The 24,514-nt window shown below is 37.1% G+C and overlaps 3 protein-coding genes across 12 annotated transcripts; 2 read left to right on the top strand and 1 right to left on the bottom strand.

The window, feature by feature from the left end:
* Window positions 1-668: 668 nt before the first annotated feature.
* LOC147490455 (peroxidase 12-like) lies at window positions 669-7,064 on the top strand. Its single transcript, XM_086567554.1, has 3 exons — window positions 669-1,015; window positions 1,423-1,617; window positions 6,396-7,064. The coding sequence occupies exons 1-3, from the start codon at window positions 683-685 to the stop codon at window positions 7,005-7,007; spliced, it is 1,140 nt and encodes a 379-aa protein (XP_086423680.1). The 5' UTR covers window positions 669-682; the 3' UTR covers window positions 7,008-7,064.
* A 5,176-nt stretch (window positions 7,065-12,240) lies between these two features.
* On the top strand, window positions 12,241-14,397 carry LOC147490454 (peroxidase 12-like). Its single transcript, XM_086564782.1, has 3 exons — window positions 12,241-12,632; window positions 13,170-13,364; window positions 13,579-14,397. The coding sequence occupies exons 1-3, from the start codon at window positions 12,366-12,368 to the stop codon at window positions 14,194-14,196; spliced, it is 1,080 nt and encodes a 359-aa protein (XP_086420908.1). The 5' UTR covers window positions 12,241-12,365; the 3' UTR covers window positions 14,197-14,397.
* A 651-nt stretch (window positions 14,398-15,048) lies between these two features.
* LOC147490453 (crossover junction endonuclease EME1B-like) lies at window positions 15,049-24,240 on the bottom strand. Of its 10 annotated transcripts, none has more exons than XM_086564772.1 (14): window positions 23,900-24,207; window positions 23,452-23,592; window positions 23,049-23,198; window positions 22,529-22,627; window positions 22,264-22,340; window positions 20,922-21,110; window positions 20,686-20,839; window positions 20,477-20,586; window positions 19,660-19,835; window positions 18,105-18,168; window positions 17,908-18,026; window positions 17,169-17,258; window positions 15,966-16,080; window positions 15,049-15,418 (listed from the first exon to the last, which is right to left on the bottom strand). In XM_086564772.1, the coding sequence occupies exons 1-14, from the start codon at window positions 24,129-24,131 to the stop codon at window positions 15,245-15,247; spliced, it is 1,890 nt and encodes a 629-aa protein (XP_086420898.1). In that variant the 5' UTR covers window positions 24,132-24,207; the 3' UTR covers window positions 15,049-15,244. The 10 variants fall into 10 exon arrangements, with proteins under 10 accessions (XP_086420898.1, XP_086420899.1, XP_086420900.1 ...); XM_086564773.1 differs by having other exon boundaries at window positions 23,049-23,195; window positions 23,900-24,199; XM_086564774.1 differs by having other exon boundaries at window positions 23,452-23,589; window positions 23,900-24,199.
* Window positions 24,241-24,514: the final 274 nt, after the last annotated feature.

Here is a 24,514-nt window from a genome sequence, read left to right as displayed (position 1 = left end):
TTAGGTACAAAATCTCGTCCATCTTCTAGAAAGAGAACATTATGGTGCAACTCCTTATAATGGCGCTTTAGGGACAGGGAAGCTCATCTCCAGATGCTTTGCAATAAGATGTATATAATTTACAACATGGGCGGCTTGACTCCTTTGTAACAGTAAAATATCTAGGAAAAGAAAAAGTCCCTCAAGTAGGACTTAATTAAGCTAGTAGTGGGAAGGCTTAACATTGAAGTTGTAGAAATAAGCTGTCTCAATTAGGCCTTGTACGTACGTTGAACTGGATTCAAGACTTCAAGGTAGCTTACTCCATGGCCAGAATAGATGTAGCTTACTTTGAAGTTTGAAGTTTGAGCTTATTTGTAGGCCGGTGTTCGAATAAAAAAGATCCACTTTAATTTGTATGCGATTTGTTTTTCCAATGCAAGCTCATTTAGTGAAAAAAATAGTTACAATAAGATCAAATTAGAGCAGACAGTATATCTAGCAACAACTAACCACGTACTGTCCCTGAATACTTTTGTAGAGTATGTTGCAGTTAGACGGTATTTGAATCTAATCAGAAACTTTAGAAAGAGTACGGCCACAACGCAGCAATCGATACTTTAGTCTCTTTCGCCATTATGAGACTTCCACATTTTTTTTCCCACTACGGATCGGAATTCTTTTCACCTACTATTGATATCATATGGAAACCAAATATGTCCCTTGTGTGCTTATAAATGTACCACTCCTTCCATCTTTTTACTATAGCAAGAAAGCAACAAGCAGTACCATGAACTCCTCTGCTTCATTCATCTCATTTCTCTTACTTACTTCTGCTCTGCTTGGATCCCATTTGTTGCTATCAAGAGCACAACCTACACCACCTATTGTAAGGGGACTTTCATGGACTTTCTATAGGTCTAACTGTCCAAGGTTGGAAACAATTGTTAGAGACTACCTTAGGCAGGTTTTCAGGAATGATATTGGTCAAGCTGCTGGCTTACTTCGTGTCCATTTCCACGACTGCTTCGTTCAGGTACTTGCTAATGTTCTTCTATAACGAAAATATGTTGGTAAATCCCCACATCATCATCATGTGTCTAAAAGCTTTTTTGTTGGAATCATTAATTTTCAAGGCTGTTCTGTCCAAAGATCTAGTCCAAGCTCCTATAAGGAGCAAATTTTAGTTCCATTTTCTACCACTAATGCTGCTCTATGAGTTATTCAATTCATGAGCCGGATGGTGATCGTTTTCGCAGTTTTTGTCTAACTCGATCGGATTAGTAGTCCATGATCCAGAACTTTTAAACACCATTAGTCTGATTTCAAGTCATGTAAAGTTAGAATTGGATTGAAAACACTATCCTGGGACTTACTAATCATTTGAATTTACGCTTGCAAGAAACTAGTTTGAAGTGTTACATGAAATGAATTGTTCTATAGGGATGTGATGGTTCGGTGCTGCTGGATGGGTCAGCAAGTGGCCCGAGCGAAAAGGATGCACCGCCAAACTTGACACTTAGACCGGAAGTATTTAGGATCATTAATGAACTCCGCAACCGCATCCAGAGAGCTTGTGGTCAAGTCGTTTCTTGCTCCGACATAACTGCTTTAGCTGCTCGTGATGCTGTTTTCCTGGTAATCCCTTGCATAGTATCTACCTATACATCTCTATCAACTTTTCAGTTTTGGACCATATATCTTCCCCCCTAATTATGTTTAATTTGATTTGGATGTGATGTGTTGGGTTGGTGGAACCGTCGAGCTTTGCTCCGGTTGTCCGTATACCACACTCACCCTGGTACTGATGAAGAGGCGCGACCAAGCTCCGTCCATAAAGCATCGCTTTCCGGCAACAAATGATGCCTAAAGAAGAAGCCATTCACCTAAGCGCCGCACTCGCTCCCAAATTTTATTGAAGAGGGCCACACCTACTAAAAGCCGCCTCGGCTCAAATTTTTAATGAAGAATACCACACATCCCTATGGAATGCAGCAAGCTCCGAGTGCGCCCAAGCCCATTTACTTCCCCTTTGTCTATGTACACCTATATAAAGGAAATAGATTAGGGTTTTGAAGGAGAACTTTGAGAGATTCATTTCTAGGGTATTGTGGGAGCTCTGTTGAGCTAGGGTTTGAGTGAGGCCTCTTCTTATTGATTCTTGATCTCTTGTAAACTCTCCAATCTTTGTTATAAAGGAAACTTCGGCTCTTGTGTGTGGGATGTAGGTAACATTTACCGAACCACCTAAATCTTTGTGTCTCTTTGCATTGTTACTTCCATTATTATTGTTGCTATGAATTGTGATGATATTGTAGTGGTTTTGCTTTGTTGAGGTTGTTGTGATAACTACCAAAGTCTTGGGTGGGTGATTTCCTTGGTGTGAGCTCCAAGTTGAAATCATTTGGGATAGAAAGTAGCTAGATTGAGGTGTGACCTTCTAGTGAAATCTACCAACAAGTGGTATCGGAGCACGGTTTTGAATCGAACAAACAAGGTGTTGTGAGGAAAGTTTCCACCTTTAGCACAGAGAGAGCTAGGTGTTTGAAGAAATTCCTCTGAGAAGTTCTCCACCGTTGTTTTGGTTCAGTGGGAGTCATGACGACCGACAAAGGAAGCTACAAAATAGAGAAGTTTGATGGTACAAACTTCGGCTATTGGAGGATGCAAATTGAGGACATACTCTATCAAAAGGATTTGTATGAACCTTTGATGGGAGAGAAGCCGCCGAGTTCGCGAAAGCAAAGTGAATGGGATTTGCTAGATAGGAAAGCATTGGCCACAATCCGATTGAGTCTCTCCGAGTCGGTGGCCTTCATATTAAAATGAGAAGACGGTGGCGCCTTCATGAAGGCACTAACGTGCATGTATGAGCAACCTTCGGCCGCGAACAAAGTCTATTTGATTACCAAGCTCTTCTCGATGAGAATGTCGGAGAATGATTCCTTCAAGGACCACTTAAATGAATTCAACCAAACGAAAGACCAATTGGAGTCGGTTGAGATTACATTTAGTGATGAAGTGAGAGCGTTGGCGATAATAGGACAAATGCCTCCAAGTTGGAAGGCTACGGTTGCTATTATCGCCGGCTCGTGGGAATGAATAAGTTGAAATTTGACGATGTGGTTAGTATGATACTAGCGGAGGAAATTCGAAGGAGTTCGGATGGGACCTCGACATCGGGTTCGGCTTTGAGTACCGAGAGCGAAGGGATGCACATGCACAAGGGTCGTGGTAGACCGAGAAATAGAAGGGGGAGAATGAACTCTCATGCCCCTAGTGATGAGCCTAGAGATGATAGTATCATTATATGTTACAATTGTGGTTTGCCTGGCCACTATAGTAACCGATGCCAAACACCTAGGAATGACAACTACAAGAAGAATCAAGAAGCTAATGTAGTTGAAGTGGAAGATGATGCTTTGATATGTTCGATGGAGAACAATAAGGAGTCTTGGGTTTTAGATTCCGGCGCATCATTCCATGTGACCTCAAATCGAGAGTTCTTTGTGAACTACACCAAAGGTGACCTTGGAAAGGTCTTTCTTGGTGATGACCAATCTTGTGCCATTGTTGGCAAAGGTGATGTCCGTGTTATGTTGAAAGATAGGACATGGTTATTAAGGGATGTTCGACACGTTCCGGATTTGAGGAAGAATTTGATTTCGGTGGGTCAATTGGCTAGTGAAGGATTTGTTACAATCTTCATGAAGGATACTTGGAAAATCTCTAAGGGTTCTCTAATAGTCGCTAAAGGCGACAAGGATGGTACTCTCTACATGACCGCACACGGGTGTGGGTCGAATGCCGTGGCAAATGGCAAAGAGGATCCAAATGTTTGGCACCGCAGACTTGGTCACATGAGTGAGAAAGGAATGCAAGTCCTTCACTCCACTGGTAAACTCCCGTTAGAGTCGACGGACTTTGACTTCTGTGAGAATTGCATGTTTGAAAAGCAGAGAAGGGTGAGTTTTCAGGAGATGGGTCGAACTCTGAAAGCTAGGAAGCTTGAGTTGATTCATACGGATATGTCCGGGGCCGACTAATGTCTCTTCACTTGGCGGAAAGTTATATTTTGTGACTTTCATTGATGACCATACTAGGAAGGTGTGGGTCTATTTCTTGAGACACAAGTCCGAGGTATTGGAAGTGTTCAAGGCGTGGAAGGCCATGGTTGAGAATGAGACATGCTTCAAGGTGAAAGAAGGCGAGATCCGATAATTATGGAGAGTATGTTGATTCAGGTTTTGAGAAGTATTGTGCTAACAGTGGCATCAAGATGGAAAAGACTTTCATGAGGGACACCTCGGAGAATGGGGTCGCAGCCGGATGATTAGAACAACTTGACATATAGGGCTAGGTGTATCAGCGCACTTTGCGGACTTACTGAAACAATTGCAGAGAGTGTTAACAATGCCAGACTTACCGATCAACCGGGACCATCGGTACCTTTGGATTTCAGAATTCCGGAGGAAGTGTGGAGTGGGAAGGATGTGAACCTTTCCCATTTGAGAGTGTTTGGGTGTGAGTCCTATGTGCACACTAGTGACCAAGCTAGGAGTAAGCTTGATGTCAAGTGTACCTTCATTGGATATGGCGATGATGATCTTGGTTATCGTTTTTGGGATGACCAAAACCGGAAAATTATTCGAAGTAGAAATGCCTTGTTCAGTGAGATGGTTTTGTACAAGGGACGAAAAAAACACGACCGTGGAGCCGGGTTCTGAGATAGTGACACGAGTATGTTGAGTTGGAAGGCTCTTATATGAGTCGTGGTGTTGTGGAAGTTCCACAGTCAGATGATGATAGTAGTGACTCGGGTGAAGAGACTACGCCACCAAGTCCATCTCCACCTCGTGCACTAAGGAGGTTATCCAGCAAACCGCATGCAGAAGCATGAAGTATCCTCCCTCCACCTATTTATTTATCGATGATGGTGAACCTCATTGCTATGATGATGCGGCATTGGAGGTTGGTGATGCTAGCAAGTGGGAGCTTGTTATGCATGATGAGGACGGAGTCCCTCGCCTTTAGTGTCACTTGGGAGTTGGCCAAAGTACCCGAGACATGACTCTACAGAGCAAATGGGTGTATCGAGTCAAGAAGGAACATGATGGTTCCAAGAAATATTTGGCAATGATATTCTCCCCAAATACTTTTCAATCAAGGTGTTTAGTATTGTTGTAGCGGAAGGTTTAAATCTTAAGCGGTTAAATGTGAAAACCGCTCACCTCCATTGCGGACCATGTTGAGGAGATTTTACACGACACAAACTGTTGGGTTTCCTACTGGAAGGATAGAGAATATGGTGTGCAAGGCTGAGCAAGAGCTTGCATGGTTCCCGACAAACCCCTAGGCGGTGGTACATGGTTTGCACGCTTTTCGGATATATCCCATGCGATTGGGAGTTGCTTGGAGGTTTATGGCTAACCTTGGCAAACATCATTGGGAAGCGGTGAAATGGATATTGTATTATTCATGGAGTATCACGGAGACATGTCTATGTCATGGTAGGGTGTTGTGGAGACGAAGTTGAAGTGTTCAATCCGGTGGGTCTTCTTTGCTTGAAGACCATGATGGATGAGCGAGTGTTTCTTTTAGTATATTGGATTTGGATTGAGTTGTTACAATTGAGATGTGATGTGCATGAAGAATCTCGAAGGTTCCAAGTGGGAGATTGTTGGGTTGGTGGAACCGTCGAGCTTTGTCTCGGTTGTCCGTATACCACACTCACCCCGGGTATCGATGAAGAGAATCGACCGCCATGTCCATCCATGGCCTTCGGCCAACAAATACTGATGCCTAAAAGAAGATAGCCATTCACCTTAAAAAAGACTTCAGCGCTCCAAATTATTGAAGGGCCACCGGCCTCACCTAAAGCCAAGACTCATGGCTCCAAGCTTTTGAAGAAGCGGCGCCAGCGCTCCTACCTATGGCGCCAGCTCAAGCTCCGTGCAATTGCCCAAGCCCATTTACTTCCCCTTTGTCTATGTACACCTATATAAAGGAAATAGATTAGGGTTTTGAAGGAGAACTTTGAGAGATTCATTTCTAGGGTATTGTGGGAGCTCTGTTGAGCTAGGGTTTGAGTGAGGCCTCTTCTTATTGATTCTTGATCTCTTGTAAACTCTCCAATCTTTGTTATAAAGGAAACTCGGCTCTTGTGTGTGGATGTAGGTAACATTTACCGAACCACCTAAATCTTTGTGTCTCTTTGCATTGTTACTTCCATTATTATTGTTGCTATGAATTGTGATGATATTGTAGTGGTTTTGCTTTGTTGAGGTTGTTGTGATAACTACCAAAGTCTTGGGTGGGTGATTTCCTTGGTGTGAGCTCCAAGTTGAAATCATTTGGGATAGAAAGTAGCTAGATTGAGGTGTGACCTTCTAGTGAAATCTCCTAACATGATGCAGTCTGGAGGACCAGACTACCGAGTTCCACTGGGAAGGCGCGATGGGCTCACTTTTGCAACTAGAGAAGCAACTCTAGACAACCTTCCATTTTTTGGTTCAAGTGCAAGAGAGCTCATTGCTAATGTAGCCAGAAAGGGCTTGGATGCGACGGATCTCGTAGCAATCTCTGGTGGACACACCATAGGCCGGGGCAATTGTGCATCGTTTACTGAACGCTTGTATCCTAACCAAGACCCAAATATGGACCAAAAATTTGCGAACAATCTTAAGCGCATTTGCCCCACGACTACTTCAACTGGCACTACTGTGTTAGACATTCGAACCCCTAATGTTTTTGACAACAGATACTATGTTGATCTCATGAATCGACAAGGTCTCCTTATGTCCGACCAAGATTTGTTCACTGATAGGACTACAAGGCCGATTGTGACAAGCTTTGCTACTAATGAAACTTTGTTCTTCGAAAGGTTTGCGTTTTCCATGATTAAGATAGGTATGCTGAATGTGGTTACTGGGACACAGGGTGAAATACGTGCCAATTGCTCGCGACGCAATCCTACTAGGTCGTATTTGACAACTTTGGTGGAAGATTTGGAGAATGTATCATTTTGAAATTACTATTGATGTACTTCAAAAGGTTTATATATGACAGATGAGTGTTGTTGTTCTTCTCCTTTTTTAATCGGGTTTTGTGTTTGTCCTCAAAATAATAAGGTATTCTTTGGCACATTATTCCACCATATTTATGCAAATATGCAATACTAAAACAAAACCTTTGGAATTGGAATTGAAAATATTATTTCAAGATTTAAAATTTTTAATAGTTAGAATTTCTAAATATATGGAAATCTCAAGTTTCTGTCTCTATAGAAACTTACAATTACTTAATTTTTAGGATTTGAAGATTCCATTCCAATACAGAAAATGTTGTCATTCCTTAATTTTGGAAATATATTTTGAATTTCACCTTAAAATTCTGGTTGCCCAAACTTGTGGAATTTTGAAGTACAAAAATAGTTTTTGGGGCCTAAAACGTAGATGGGACTGGGGTCCACATATTCCATGCTTCCGGGAGACCACAACTACTATGGAGAAGCTTGGAAATGGTGCAGCACTTAGTTTCCTATGAATGAATTCCTTTGGCTTTCATTTTTTTAAAAAAAATGGTAAAAAATCTATCACTCGCCTGTATAGCTGTATGTAAGACTGTAAGTATATCTATTGCTTTGTTATTTCCTTTTCTATTAAGAGTTATTATTACTCGTCATTTCATTTGAATTGATCATAAACACATTTGGATAAACTTTTGAGGGGGATCATATTAGAACAAGAATTATCCTTTTTAGTGGAGAGATGGATTGCTATTTACTTAGATTATTCATTCATTCTTTACTAATTAATGGTAGCGCACCAAGTCACCAACACATGCATGTCTAATCTATAAGAACACACTTAATTACACACATACAGTGTTACTTTCAAAATATTCATGATGCTATAACTAATTGAGCAAGTATGATTAAAGTTTTTCATTTTAGGTAGTTCATGATTAAAAAGGGATTAAGTCGTGGATCTCCAAATGCCAAATCTTAGTAGTAGGTGAATATATGCCTTACTTGACTATCAACATCATCCCCTCAAAACTTGTGTTGTTTGAAAGCATTATTAAAATTTTCAATTGTTCCTTTTCCTGGACTGGATAAGACATGTTGGGTTAGGTAGACCATAGTTCCAAAAAATATAAATAAAAAATAATATATATATATATATATATATGCTAGTATATATATATATATATATACTAGCAACTACGCAGTACGCGTTAGGGCATTTCCAATGGGGAGTGTAAAATTACACCTCCACCTAGGCTCCACGTAGTTGCCATTAGGATTTTACACTTCTAATTGTATAAGATTGTATAGTATTTTATAAATATCCACACTCTATCTTCCAAATCATGGAAGAGTGTAAAAAATAGATTTTAAACTCCTGACGTCACTTCAAGTAACGCCCCTCTTTAATTTAAACCTGACATCACTCGGAAAGAACGTCCGTCAGGGAGTTAAAAAAATTTTTTAAATTAGAAAGGGATGTTACTCCAAGTGACGCCCTAAAATTATTTCACTCGGGCGTCGGTTCGAAAGTGCTGCCTCTTTTTATTAACTAATAAATGAGTAGAGAAATTCCCTACTCTCTCTATTAGCTAATACACTATTACCTACGGTATAGCACTCCCATTGGAGAGAGTTTTTTTATATTTGGAGTGTAAAATTTTCACTCTATACGGTTTACACCCCTCATTAGAGATGCCTTTAGCAATACATTTTTAAAATCACAAAAGCACACGTGTTTTTCTTTTTCAGAATATGGGCGGGTCTTTGATGTGATAGTTCTTTATGGAACTTATAAATTTGCTTTGTGACATACCCTATTCACACATCCGCCATGGACAAATTATTGTTCTGCCCACAAAAAAATAAATCTAAAATTTGAAAAATTACCATTTTACTACTTCCAAAAATAAAAAAATAATAAAAATTGCAAAATTAAGAAATTGCCACCGTTAAATCACAAAATAACGATTCTACTACTGTACACAAAATAGTAGATTTATGTCCGTCACAAAAGCAGAAATGTCATTTCTCACTTTTAAAAAGCATTTTATGACATTTGTCAATCATTGGTGATCTATTTTTGACAAAAATAATAAAATATTAAACAAAATTACTTATTTATCCCTGTGACACAAAAACACAATTAATCACACCTCATATTTTTCTAATATAGTAATATTATAAACATGCTGATGCCATAGGCACATTTGTGAACTTGAGGTTCTTTGTCTATGAATTTTCGTCTTACAGATAAAAGTTTAAGGAACTCTTTAATCAGAACACACAAGTTAGCTATTGAAATTCCCTAAGAAATTAAAAGAAAGAAAAAGAAGACAAGTACGTTATTGAAAGAATTTGATCTCATTCTGATCGAAACTGGTGTAAAACCATTTGGCCGATTATTCATTGAACTGATTAACATTGCAAATGTGTATTATTCTTTAAACTTTGTTGAGATGATGATTCTAGGTCTGTTGCATTCTTAATGAGTTGCTTGTTATTGCATGAATGAAACGTATAGGCATTTTCCCACTTCATGATTGTGAGAATCTAAGATAATTGACAAACGAATTGGACGATACTCTAATAATAGATAGTTTGGTACTTTGGTGAGTAAGTATTTAAAATGTGTTGGTCGATTTCGTTGACTAGTGCCTATATCTCTCAGTTGCGTTGACAAAGGCATATACCCAATAGGAGGGTTTGAGTGTTTGACACAATCTCAATAAATCCGTGTGCCTCCAAGTTTAGGAAAAAAAAAGTTATCTGTTAAATTGTTAATTAGGGGACAACGCCATAATAGAATTAAGTGATTTGGGGCGAAATTCTTTGAATACACCAGATGATAGATCCCTCAGCCACCATCCATTTTACCTCCTAAAGATGCACGAAAACCAAGTTACATTTAGCATTTAATTTTCTCTATTTGTTGTGTTGTCGGCATGGAAAGACCATCACCTTGTAAGTACTTTGAATGTGTTTAGAATAGTAATTGGACCAAATCCTATTCCTGGATGCCTCATATGGAAACGTGGGCGGCCGCACACAAATCCAAGTTGGTGAATCCAATTTCAAGGTAGTAGCTAGAAAACCAACAATGAAAGTTGGGAAAACTATGCACCCTTCTTAATGAAGCTTACGTTCAGTATGATTTATTGTGAATTTGTGACTAAATTTGAGGGCCTTTTTGTACTCATGTCTATTGGATTCGTCATCAAAATTTCAAACTAGCATCCATGTTCCTTGATTGCGGTAGAAAATGAAGAAACGTTCTGGCATGCATCTTGTAAATTAAAATGCAAAAGAGAAAAAGAAGTATTTGACAGTTGGAGTATTAGAAATCTCATGAGATATTTTAGCATTTTACTATTGATAATTTGACTATTGCATGTTAGCATGTTTCTTTTTACTCTATAGTTCTTACAATTCACTTGTTTTCACAGAATGTTTGGATGAGAATTGTTACTACTTTGTTGATATGATGTAGTGCCATTGCAAGACATAAAATTCTAACACCAGACCTATCTTTTGACACACTGAGACCTTTTCTTTTAGTACCCTTTTACCTTTTGTCATTGTGGTTCATTTTATCACGGACAGATGGACAGTAGATGTGAAAATTTAAAGTGTATACCTAGAAAATAAACATGTATGACGTGGACATTTTCCAAGTTCCTAAGAAAACAGCCATTTGGCCCGAAAAAGATAAGAGAAAACCCGTTTTTCTAGATCTTTATTTTCCATGCTTTATGTTCTTTCTAGAGCGTGTGACAATGTAATATAATACGAAATACGTTAGTTCACGAACAATCAAATAATCATTCTTTAACGAAAAAATGATGAAATAAATTTAATAAAATCTTTGAATAATTATATTACAATTCTCCTATGACTCTAAATAGGCGTTATAACTCTAAACAAACAAAGACGGTGAGTTCACCGAACCAATCCTACATAAAACAAACGAACCAAAAAACTGTTTCGATAAAAGCCTAAAGAAAAGCCTAGAGCGCATGCCCGCCTGTCAGAAACAAGGCCCAAAATATCGATATCGATCAATATATCGGTGTACCTAAAAACCGATTTATATCGGATATATCGGATATTTCGGATATATCCATTTTTTTAAATCCGGTCCAAACTATTTAAAATATCGAAATATCGAAATATAATATCGAAATATCGGATATATATCGGAAATATATTGGAAATATCGGTTTATATTTTAAAATGGTCAAAAAGTCAACCGATATATATCGATTATATCGGAAATATCGATTATATCGGCGATATAAAGTTTCATATCGGAAATTCCGATATATATCGGGAAAAAAAAGAATTCTATATTCGGTGGATATATGTCGGAAATATCGATGTCGGTGTACCAAAATACCGATATATATCGGCGATATATCGGATATATCGGCGATATTTGGGTCCATGGTCGAAATATAAACCGGCGGGCACTCTCAAGACTTTCACTAACAAAGACGCGACTCCCGTTTTCACGACACCATCACGCATCTAGGTATTTTTCAACATGAACATGTTATTATATAGTGCATCACGTGCTCAAAATGTCCAATGCAATTTATGACGTGATGTACTGAAGTGTCTTAGCCATGAGGCCAGTTGATACCATGGACCAAAATATCACCGATATATCCGATATATCGCCGATATATATCGGTATTTTGGTACACCGACATCGATATTTCCGACATATATCCACCGAATATAGAACTCTTTTTTTTCCGATATATATCGGAATTTTCGATATGAAACTTTATATCGTCGATATAATCGATATTTCCGATATAATCGATATATATCGGTTGACTTTTTGACCATTTTAAAATATAAATCCGATATTTCCAATATATTTCCGATATATATCCGATATTTCCGATATTATATTTCCAATATATTCGATATTTTCGATATTTTAAATAGTTTGGACTGGTTACCAAAAAAATAAATATATCCGAAATATCTGATATATCCGATATATATCGATTTTTGGGTACACCGATATATTCATCGATATCGATATTTTGGGCCTTGGTTGATACTGGTTTTCTCGAATCCGAATCTTACAAAGTGAGTATTTGGGGATATGTCCATCACGTGGCCTATAGTATTTTAGTCTCCACCCATCATTCTTTCGTCCTTTTTTTATCCACCAACTTCATTTCCTATGATCAAAATACGGAAGACTTTTTGACTTTTCCAAGTTGAACAACTGATTTCTCTATTAAGTTCTGATTAGTTAATTGAGTCTTATACCAATATATATGTACTTTATGTGCTTCTCTGCCTATAAATTTACCGCTTCTTCTGTTTAGCTTGGCAACATATGCACCGGCCAGTAGTTGTAATGGCTTCTTTTTCTTCATTCATCTCCATTCTCTTGGTTTCCTCTATTGTGCTTGGTTCCCATTTATCTCTCTCGAGTGCACAAACAACACCACCTTTGGTTGGGGGACTTTCATGGACGTTCTACAAATCTAATTGTCCTAGAGTGGAGAAAATAGTTAGAGATGAGCTCAAAAAGGCTTTCAAGAAGGATATTGGTCTAGCTGCAGGCTTACTTCGTATCCACTTCCATGACTGCTTTGTTCAGGTATTAGCTCTTGTTCACTATATATCATTCATTCTACACTACTTAACCTTGCTATGTATAGTATGTCTAACAATTTGGCTATCGATTCTCTGCATCTATCAGAAAGAATGCTAAGCTAGCACCTAGTGAGTGAGAGTTGCATAGAAGCAACTCATTGAAAAACATTTTTAGCATCCCAGGAATACTGCATGTTTCTTTGTAGTGAGTAGCTTTATCATGTAACTGCGCGCAAGGCCGGTACTTTACCTGCTAAGAATCCTCCTTTTCTGTCTCCTGGAGTCCTGGCCCATTGGTGTGGTTCACCGATATTCTAAAATCAGTGGACCATGCTCCAAAATCATGATAAATTGGAAAGGTTGGCCACACTCCAAAATCTACTATGGTTATTTTGGATCAAAGTTAGCTAAGTGAATTTATGATCTATGATGAAGTACGAAAACATTTTGTTGTCTGGATTTCATTGAGAAAAAAACGAGAGTAATGTTGGTGCTGCTAATGAAAAAGGAGTGACATTGAATTGGTGTTGCTAATGTGTAGGGATGCGATGGTTCAGTGCTGCTGGATGGGTCAGCAAGTGGTCCAAGCGAAAAAAATGCACCACCAAACTTGACACTAAGACCAGGAGCATTCAAAATCATCAATGACATTCGTGAGCGCATTCATAAAGCTTGTGGTCAAGTTGTGTCTTGTTCTGACATCACTGCTCTAGCTGCTCGTGATGCAGTTTTCCTGGTAAATCCTTGCAAGTTGCAAAACTACTCTTCCACTTTTTATTCTTCTTGCTCAATTGAATTTATCTGCTAGAGTTAAAAAAAAATTATGATAGAAATAGTACTACGTGATATTATTAAAGCCACTCGCTAGTCATGTAAGTGCTACTGCGCTACTTGTTTTAGTAACCGTGTTTTTAACCCCAACCTATGTTGATTTACGTTATGTAATGTAGTCTGGAGGACCAGATTACCAAGTTCCCCTTGGAAGACGTGATGGACTCAAATTTGCAACTATACAAGAAACTCTGGACAACCTTCCATTTTTCGGTTCAAGTGCAAGGGAACTCATAGCTTTTTTACGCAATAAGAGCATGGATGCCACCGATCTTGTGGCAATATCTGGAGGTCATACCATTGGCATAGCACATTGCGGGTCGTTCACTGGGCGGTTGTTCCCTAACCAAGACTCAACCATGGACCAAACGTTAGCAAGGAACCTCAAGCGTGTTTGTCCAACTGCTACTTCAACTGAAGGCACCGCTGTGCAAGATATTCGAACTCCAGACTTGTTCGACAATAAATACTATGTCAATCTAATGAATCGACAAGGTCTCTTTACATCTGACCAAGACTTGTACACGGATAGGACTACTAGACCGATTGTCCAAAGTTTTGCTGTGAACCAAAGCTTGTTTTTTGAGAAATATGTGTTTTCCATGATTAAGTTGAGCCAGATGAACGTTCTAACTGGTAGACAAGGTGAGATACGTGCCAACTGCTCTCGCCAAAACTCTGCCAGAACATATTTGGCAACAGTGGTTGATGGAGAAGGGGAGAATGCAGCAATTTGAGGTTGCTAATGTAGGATTTGGTTTCTATATGTAACGCGTGGAAGTTGTTAACTTGTTATATGATCACTCTTAGTTTTGGTGCTGTGTTATTCTCTTCAAGAGACGTGACCGTGTGCCTTCCCTTTGTTCACCTTGTAACCTTGGTTGCATGTGAATAAAACTATAAAAGTGCTAATCAAGGAATCTCAGAAATTTTCTCTACTGGTAAACTTTGGCACGTTTTTTATTCTACAAAAATTATAACTTCACTCTATCCCAAGTTTTAAAGATCCTCGAGAAACGCTATGTGTTTGTAGACTTGTAGATCCACTTGACTTATTTATTTTTTATTTATTTTTTTTGGTAATATCAAGAGAATTAAGACAGACTCACACTGGTTACATTGAAAGACCTTATGCCGAAGGTTTACATTGCTGGAAGGCTTATCAACCCCAGAGGAACCTAACCTGAAGGCTCTCACTAATACACCATTTTGAATAAACCCAACCGTCTTCACCTTGTCCACAGAGATTTGCTTTCGCCCCTTAGTCCACCTATTATAGGTGTCACCTGTCTCTAGCCTGAAAGCTCACAAGAAAGAAATCCCAACCAATATTAGGTGGGATTCGAACTCGCCCCTTAGTCCACCTATTATAGGTGTCACCTGTCTCTAGCCTAAAAGCTCACTTTGACCCAAAAGTTCACAAGAAAGAAATCCCAACCAATATTAGGTGGGATTCAAACGTGTAACCTCTCCCATGAGGAGAGGTATGCAACCAATTGAGCTAGAAACTCTTGTTGTAGATCCACTTTACGAGCCTTTGGATGATTTATGACTTGCGAGCACGCACAAACAACATACTTATTCGGCAATTTACAAATGTAACTTTCTTTGCTTGCTAGGACTGAATAATAACTTTTATTCCTTAAGGTGACCGGTCAATTTACAGAAGGAATACTCGCGAGTCACGACAATGATTACAAGGCAAAAAGACAACCCTCTATACAAAAAAGTAAAACATTTCTTGCAATCTCTAGTGTCAGTGTTGGCTTGCAACGCTCAGGATGACTAGCTCCTGAAGAAGTCAGCGCCAAGTTCAACATCGTCAGTTTTGATGTTTCCATTTTGAGCCATCAGTATCCTGTAAATTCGCTTTGAACAGATTTCTCCAACTCTCCTATCTTCATTACCAAGCAGCCCCTCTGTTGGTATATCCTTGAGCAGAAATTCTTTCTCGTGAACCTGTTTTTCATTACATGTCATTTACCCATTTAGGTAAGCTTTTCATTTTCCAGTTCCTGCTAAGAGTGTGTAAGGCTTCATTTTTAAGCTGGGAAGTTGGTTTGTCCATTAAGGTGAACTTTTCATTTTTCCAGTTCCCTGAAGCGTAAGGCTTCATTTTTAATCTGGGAAATTGGTTTGTCTTTGTAAACACATGCATAGAACCTTGCCTTAATATATAGTAAGTATGTAGTATGGCCATTCTTCTCAAACTTCCTGTTTGGAGAACAAGCAACCTAATCGATATACTTACTATGCTAATATAATGATCTACATACTTACGATATATTAAACTATTCACAGTAAAGTAAATGAGGCATCATATAGCTATCACATGCAAAATCACCAACAACAAAAAACAGATCTTCAGTGTGTAGAGAGTAGATACTGCCCTAATTGACAATTAATTGCAGTAGTAATTTCATGCAAAAGTTCTACGAGAAAAAGAATAATAGAAACAACAGAAAAGTTAAAGTTGTAGTAAAATATAGCTCTTAACAACTCATACCGATTTACTTGTATCCATGTAAGCACTCAAAAGGGATTTCATAGTTGGGTACTTCTTCCAAATGGCAACAGCACATCGTGGTTGTACCTTCGGGATTGCTACCAAAGCTTTCATCCTAAAAAATAGAAGGAAATTTCAGCAACACCAGTTACGCCCCATCTACATCAGTCTCTATGGCCCAAAATGAATTCTATCATATTTAAATCAACGGTTATTCTGATAACTGAAAATGATATGTATAGAAATCAGCAATCATCCAACAACTTCAATATGTGAAGTACTGTAAATCTTGCATTTGTTCTGTTACTCAACAAACTATAGCGACATTTATGGAGTACTATACCAATTTAGTCTCGGTAAGAATAACTCCACATCGTGGAGAAACAGGTCATCAAATAAATCACGCATTCCTACTTCCTAGCATAACAGAAGAACAAATTTCATCTTTAACTTCACGTCAATATTAACCAGGATGTACTTCAACTGTACATGTTAAGATCAAATGAGAACAACAATTTGTAACATGTGAAGGTATTCATTTTGGAAGACTTGGGTACTTAGCAAACACGTTATTTTGATATAAAAAAGAGACGTGATAAGGAGAGATCATTCTCTCTAAATTTTGGAGAGATCAAGGCAAATAGCCATTGGATGGAGAAATTCCTTCTCGAGATCGAGATTGTTGCATGGCCCACAACTGACAAACCACACCAAACCGTATGATCATGTCATCCAACGGCCGATATGAAGTGCGCACTAAATTTAGAGAGAATGATCTCTCCTTATCATTTGCCTATAAAAAATGGGAAAAGATTTTTGTAAACATTTATATCACCAATGTCACATCCTAAATGTATACTCTTTTAAAGTAACATAGCTCAAATATACTCTTCTAGGATTCGTCCCAACTGTCAGAGCAAAAGTTTAAGTTTCAAGTAACTGAAATGTTTCAGATTGCCTGCACAAAGTATTATGACATATATCATCAGGGTGACTAGGTGATACATTAGAAAGATATTTTACGCACATCAGTATGAAACAAAAATTTCATTGTGCAGCTAATATAGGTACAACTTTATGTTTAGTGCCTGTTTAAAACACTGAAAAATATAAAAACGGTAATAATAGACAAAAGACGATACAATGTCTGCTTTACAAGAAAAAACCAATACTTTTACTAACAAAATGTGCAAAACAACATACCAAACATTCTTTTTTATTAAATCTCTGTCAATGAAATCCTTGGGAACATTGGCTCCGTTGGCATTTATAGATAACCGTGTCAGCTTCTTCCTGAAAAACATAAAGCAACAGTGTAAGCCTTTCAGCCTCCAAGGAGACTGCAAATAAACAAGCATATCTACAGAACAACAGTTTCTGGACTTGTTATCTCCACTTTTATGCATGGATTGATGGCTTCCCCAACTTAAAAGGGTATGTGACAACTCAGAAGTCACCAAGTCATAATCAGGCCAAAACAACACACAAAAATGAAAAAAACACAAGAAGTTGTGTCAACAAGAATCACTACATGCTTATCATTGCAAGTATATCTTTCAAATTTACTACAAGGGTAAGAGTCCCATGATGGGCTTTTATCAAATTAATTTGCTTGTATTCAATATTTTATTTTGTGTGTAGCACGAGGGTGCAGGATACACGTATATACCTTGTCCTACTCCAGCTTTCTACTACTCAAAGCCCAAATACTCACAGAACATGTCAAATCCTGATGCATGATATGCATGCCTTGATACTTGAAAGAAAATAGTTTCAAATTTCACTATGATAGGTTTACAAGGAAAGTTAGCATTTCACTATGATAACTAAAACCACCAATCCTGGTACATGACAATGACAGTCGACAACAAGAATAAAAATAATGTTCTTTTACAAAGCATGATAAAAGGTGATAACATATCCCATAAGAAGTATAAACTACCTGAATTGGCAATTAGCAAGAGAACAAGTTAAACCAACAACATGATCAGCTAACTCCGCTTCATCTCTACATTGTCTTGAATGTACCCTAGCAAAACTAGTCGTTAACTTTGACAGCACCTGTAAGATTGACATGTTACAAGCAAATTTGAAAAGCAATAACTCGAATATATGTACAAAGTAGTGATTGTATCTAACCTCCTCCACAGGTGGGCGTTTCCATTTATTAGCATTCCCTTGGTTTTTGTACTGACCTTGTTCCCTTAAAACATAGAATGCCTTTAGAGACCCTCATGAGCGGCACAATAAACAGATATGGCAAACAACAATAAGAAGTTTCAAATACCAGATAACCAAGGAGGAAGTATCAATTCAATCACATTAGAAGATATAACTTAAGTTAACAGAGCATGCAAGCATTCTAGATTTTGACATTATTCCCAGAGAAGTCGTGGTTCAAATTTTAGTAGATCAACAGCTGCCGGAACTCCGGAAGAGATGTTGGTTATATGTCCACCATGGGGTTTTTAATCATGTGTTAATCCCATATTAGACCAGTGGTCCCATTAATTGCATGGTGACATCTTTCTTTGTCAGCTTGGGCTTTTGTGCTAAAATATGTTGCTCTATCCATTTCGATTACAGTCTAATTTTGGAGATCTTTTCAACAATTTTCAATCCAGATATGAATTCGTTAATTTATGCATATATAATATGTTATAGTCTTATAGGACGATAAGGTGAATACAAATTTGATCTTTCCCTACTACAGGCATATTTTGACTTGGAATAGCAACACACGGATGCCAAGATAGTGCTACTCAATGGAGTTCTGGCTAGAGAAAATTAAAACAGCAACTAGACGGCCTTGCAGTCTATTTGCATTCTAAAACAGGTGTTCCAATGATTTCCAAAGATCCAATATGTGGATGCAGAAACAGTTCTATCTGATCTTAACACCTCACTTCTTTAGCTAAGTATCACCTTTAGTGGGGGGACCAAAAAAAAAAAAAAGACAGCCATGTATCCCTTCTTTTGCAGCATCACTGTGACATTCAATCTCACCAATCAATAATTACAAATTGATACACAATGGAACAATTAACTTACCACCGAAAAGAAATCTACATCAATTTTAAGCTGTCTACAACAATTTTCAGTTTTGTACCACAGTATCACATGGAAAGTAGTTAAGTATTCATCAAGTAAATGAATTTTTTTTCTTCTAATATGGGCATGGATACAATTGGCAAATTCAATTTCTTATTCTCCATCGCTCCTGATCATCTTTACTAGGAAATTATAGGATATGTGAAGGGTAACACCAAATTTGTTGACAACTTCCAAACACAAGTTTAAAGACCTTAATTCAATTTCTTATTCTCCATCGCTCCTGATCATCTTCACTAGGAAATTATAGGATATATGTGAAGGGTAACACCAAACTTGTTGACAACTTCCACACACAAGTTTAAAGACCTTAAGAGCCAAATGCCCACTAACTATCTAGCTATTCTGGCTACAAAGTTCTATCCAAACCAGTGATTAAATCATAGAGGGAGAAAAAGGAGTAGAAATAACATATTTGACAGTAGGAAAACAGAAATTTATAAAATACTTATATTTGGGTAAATTCAAATAATAAAGCACATGAAACAACATGAAGTATATATAAGTATATAACACAAAGTTATATATATATAACATGATGTTCTAAATAATTCGAAAACGGATTTGCACAAAAATTACTTACCTCTTATTAATATAAGACATTAACTTATTCGTGAGGCAGCAAACAGTGTAAGATGAATAGCGACTTTGAACTCCAGAAACATGGCGCATCAGAGATTCATTGATGACAAGATTACAAAATTCATCTGCTTCATATACAAGCAACACATACGCAATTTCCATTTGCTTGGAAGATAACTGCAATAAATAGACAATATTAATTTCTTTAAAGTCAATGTCTGTGAAAGTTGCTACTGAGTTGTAAGTATCGAAAATCCTAAAAAACGTTTACATGGAAACTAAGGTTATTTAACTTTAGGTTTTACCTCTGAAAAACTTTTAATTAGTGGTAAACAATCAGCGTCAAATCATACAAAACGAAGAAAAATTACGTGTGTGAAAAAGAATGCACACAATAACCAACTCTAAGCCACCCAAAAACTTATACTAGTGGTAGGCACCTTAGAACTTGCGAAGACAAGGAAGGCTACATTCCACACCGAGAACTTTCATTCTTATAAACTATTGCCCAGGATACTTTCAGCAAGTTTTTCAATTTTTATGTAGTAATAAAAAGAGAAACAGCACAGAGAGCAACACAAAGAAAACAACAATGCAGCACAATACATATTTTTCATATAGTAGTACACATCACGGTCCAACAATTTTGTGATTAATTCATAGTCTCATACAAACTTAGTTGTGATTTCTTACTCTCCATGCAGATGCCTATTCAGTATTCACCCTGTTTGGCACTTTAGAATCTGTTTTATAAAACTTCATTTTACCGATTTAAAAAAAAAGAACAAAAAAATATAATCAACTCTTCAAAGTATTACCTCTGAGACTTCATCTGGAACAGAAAGTGTCCACACTATTGATCTCTCAATCGGATTTGATGTTATCCGATAACTGACACCTTTGTCAGCAAACCTAGTAAGGAGATGTCCTACAGTGACAATGTGAAGTAGTTGCTCACCACATGGATAGGAGGGATAGCTAAAAAACTATGGAAACAAGTAACAGGCCCAAGAGCAATGTGACATACCTCCAATAGACCCAAGTTCAACAACTTTAGTATCAATTTCAGCTACTATGGATTTCAAAGCAAACTTCCCTTTTTCCCACTTTTGTTGTTCTTTCTGCAATTTCTTTGCCTCTGCTGCTTCAGCTTTCAGAGCTTCCTTTTGCAACTTCTCTTGCTGTATAATGAACTCTTCAGGGAAACATTGTACCTTACAATTAAAAAATCCATAATACAGAAATACGCTTAGAAAAGCTTACCTCCCTCTTTAATTTTTTTTCTTCAGCTAAGCAAATTTTTTCTTCTTTTCTTTTTGTCTTTTTGGCCATTGCTTCATCCTTCCGGATATTTTTTCCTTCATCAGCTTCAACAAGTTTATTATGTGCCTGCTTCATAGCATTACCCACTTGCTCTGTTGGAACATTTTCTTCTTCATTATTGCCATATACCTGTGCACAAAATCATAAAATCATTGACATCTTTACATGTATATGTATACCAGTCAATACATGTATCAGTTGTGTGGATAGTGTATACCTATACAAAACTATTTAATCAAATACAAGTACTAGAGTAGTGACTAATATCATGGATCAGTCTACCAATGCGAAAAACAAATAGACCCCTTTGCTGCGGACGCTTTGTAGTTTCATGTTTTAATAGAAATTCACTTTTATCAATAAAAAATTGCAAAACAAAACCTTTTACTTTTCCAAAGTTATTGTTGTTTCATATCGAATATATTACTGAATTAAATATAACAAAACACACATTATTAAAACGACAAAACTTAGACTGAAATTTGTTATTTAATGTGATAAATTAATCAAATGACAACTTAAAACTGTGAAATCTGCTTCAATAGCCAATGGTTTTGCACATTGTTTGTCTTGACCTCGAACAAACAAAACCAAGTTCGACAAACATAGACGACAACGTTGCAAAAAAGACTCAAGCAAACAGCTCGAACTATTGGGCCTGCCAAAATCTAAACCACTGTAGCTAACAACCTATATTAATTGGTCAAACTATAAAATACTATTCTCAGTATTATATCATAAGAAATAGCATATGCCAGTTCAGTGTTATTAAAAGAAGGAAAAATGTCATAATCCTAGGCTCCATTTGATACATGAAAAATAGTGTTGGAGAAAATAAAAACAATGAAAACATTTACAAGTTGGGTTTGATTGGGCGTGGTAAATGAAACTTTATAACACAGTTGTTTGGTGGACACCGTTTTCTAAAAAAACGTCTAAAAACATGGAAAATTACTTTCCTAGTTTCATCCCATAGTGACAAAACTATTTGCACTAACTTTTGACTTTTTTGAGGTGTGGTTGGTTTCACCCCATACTTGTGTTAATTTTCATCCAACCAAACACATGGAAAACAATCTTCATGTTTTCTTGCAACCACCCAAACAGTGAGAGCAATTTTCATTAAAATGTTTTTCAATGAAAACAAACCACAATGGAAACCATTTAATTGAAAATTATTTATGACCTATCAAACACAGCATATAATATGCATTGTTAATGCCCATACTTTATGTTAAAATATAAGAAAAAATACATTGTTCCCACAACCACAATCAGATACCTCACTTATTTCATTTTCACTGAAGCGTTCACTGAGCACAGCATCATCTCCAAAACCTGGTGATAACGAGCCAAACCCTGAAAAACATTGATCGATAGCTTCAGTTAAGACCATGAAAATACAATCCATAGGCATATATGATCACAGAACTGTAATACAATTTTGTGTTTTCAGCACAGAAATAACTGAACGCCAATATTATTTTTCGAAAATCTTACCAGGTACCAAAAAAGACTAACAAAAGTTTATCTCTAGGGTAACATACCAAAATCAGAACAAATGTTTTCACTCTCCTTTGAAAATTTCCTCTGGCCACCATCTTCGGACTCGTTGTCAGACTCCAAACAAATCAAACCACTGACCCCTGCCAAAAAAGAGGAAGACAAATATAATATCAGTGACAACTAAACTCATGGTGTTACTTGTCATGTCTGTTTACATGTAATCATATATATAGATCAACAGAACAGAGAAGCAGTCTATGCTACAATGGAAGAAATCGTACAACAGCATTTAAATCCTGAAACTTCATGGCTTCTAATGCAGTAGTGCAAGTCAACAATATATCCATTCTATCTATCATGAATACAACCTTATTCTTTTCGTAATATGATCACGCAAGAAACAGGGAATCATGCTAAATATAATAAGTACCATTTTGTGCATCCTCTATATTTCACTATACATAATGAGAGTATAAATAACATCAACTACGAAAGTTCCCATACAACAAACACCATGTTCCCATAAATTAAAGTGAATGAAACAACTAAACAAGAAATTACCTGCCGCAGTTTTCTCTTGGTTGAAATCAAAAGTAGGCAAAGAAGACATTGGGGTGTCAAGAACAAAAGAAGGAGTGGAGGATGTTGGACTGGGCTTTTTCGGCGTCGGGTCGTCATTAAGAACCACAAAGCTGGAATCATAGGCGTCTACTGTATACAATGTATGCAAATCGACAATATATTCATTCTATCTATCATGAATACAACCTTATTCTTTTCGCAATATGATCACGCAAAAAACAGGGCATCATGCTAAATATAATGAGTACCATTTTGTGCATCCTCTATATTTCACTATACATAATGAGAGTATAAATAACATCAACTACAAAAGTTCCCATACAACAAACACCATGTTGATGGTAATCCAGCATGTACTAGAAACAACTAAACAAGAAATTACCTGCTGCAGTTCTTGACACCCCAATGTTGTAGTTAGACATTGGGGTGTCAAGAACAAAAGAAGGAGTGGAGGAGGTTGGACTGGGCTTTTTCGGCGTCGGGTCGTCATTAAGAACCACAAAGCTGGAATCATAGGCATCTACTGTATACAATATATAAAATCAATCAAAATTCATAACAAGGATACACCTAACATTTAATCAAAACACTAAACAACTTCTAAAGATCTTATCTTTACAATGTTAAAAGTAAAATTCATAACAAGGATACACCTAACATTTAATCAAAACACTAAACAACTTCAAAAGATCTTATCTTTACAATGTTAAAAGTAAAATTCATAACAAGGATACACCTAACATTTAATCAAAACACTAAAAAACTTCAAAAAATCTTATCTTTACAATGTTAAAAGTAAAATTGAAGAAAGCAATGAAAGAAATTATTACCATAAGGCCTTTTAAGTTGTTTGTCAGAAGTGCATTTGGCAATTGAAGAGAGTGGTTTTTTAATAGGGGTAGGATCGTCATCAACAAGAATTACGATATTATTATTAAATGATGATGATGACGTGTCTAATTTTCTTCTCTTTGTGAATGTAGGAGGAGGAGGAGAAGGAGAAAATGGGAAAGTTAATTGTTGGTCTTCTTCGTCGGAGAGAATTTCTACTAGTTGAGACATGGTTTGAAAACTGGAAAAAATAACATTCGAAGCGGGATATAAAATGGCCCAACCTAAACCCGGGCTTTACTAGCCCGCCTCAGTTTTTCAATCAACTGATACCATATTAGTATATTACTAGATTTTGGACCCGGGCATACGCCCGGGATCTATTAAATATTTTGTGTGCTGAAAATGTTTTACAAAATGTCTCACACAAATTTTCGAATTAGAATATATTTTTATTGAAAATAAACCGAAATACGTTAATAAGCAGCGATTATGGTGCATAAATACTTGAAAACTAAGGGATCAAATTGAGATAGTCTTTTCACTTTGTGGTTTAGGATATTAATCCATAATTTTCAAATAGAATTATCTTAAACTCGATCTAACTTGTGTAA

This window comes from Coptis chinensis, chromosome 6, assembly GCF_015680905.1.
Source record: "Coptis chinensis isolate HL-2020 chromosome 6, ASM1568090v1, whole genome shotgun sequence".
Taxonomy (NCBI): Eukaryota; Viridiplantae; Streptophyta; class Magnoliopsida; order Ranunculales; family Ranunculaceae; genus Coptis; species Coptis chinensis.
Note: the sequence above shows the minus strand (reverse complement) of the source record. Positions and strands in the feature narration are given on the sequence as shown.

Excerpts from the sequence above, each read along its gene's own strand:
- LOC147490453 (XM_086564772.1), bottom strand. The coding sequence starts at position 24,131 with ATGTCTCAACTAGTAGAAATTCTCTCCGACGAAGAAGACCAACAATTA. Across the intron at positions 20,587-20,685 it reads TGAACTTGGGTCTATTGGAG|GACATCTCCTTACTAGGTTT; the intron begins GTATGTCACATT and ends TTGTCACTGTAG. Across the intron at positions 18,169-19,659 it reads ATGTCTTATATTAATAAGAG|GGAACAAGGTCAGTACAAAA; the intron begins GTAAGTAATTTT and ends CTATGTTTTAAG.
- LOC147490454 (XM_086564782.1), top strand. The coding sequence starts at position 12,366 with ATGCACCGGCCAGTAGTTGTAATGGCTTCTTTTTCTTCATTCATCTCC. Across the intron at positions 12,633-13,169 it reads TCCATGACTGCTTTGTTCAG|GGATGCGATGGTTCAGTGCT; the intron begins GTATTAGCTCTT and ends GCTAATGTGTAG. Across the intron at positions 13,365-13,578 it reads CTCGTGATGCAGTTTTCCTG|TCTGGAGGACCAGATTACCA; the intron begins GTAAATCCTTGC and ends TATGTAATGTAG.
- LOC147490455 (XM_086567554.1), top strand. The coding sequence starts at position 683 with ATGGAAACCAAATATGTCCCTTGTGTGCTTATAAATGTACCACTCCTT. Across the intron at positions 1,016-1,422 it reads TCCACGACTGCTTCGTTCAG|GGATGTGATGGTTCGGTGCT; the intron begins GTACTTGCTAAT and ends ATTGTTCTATAG. Across the intron at positions 1,618-6,395 it reads CTCGTGATGCTGTTTTCCTG|TCTGGAGGACCAGACTACCG; the intron begins GTAATCCCTTGC and ends AACATGATGCAG.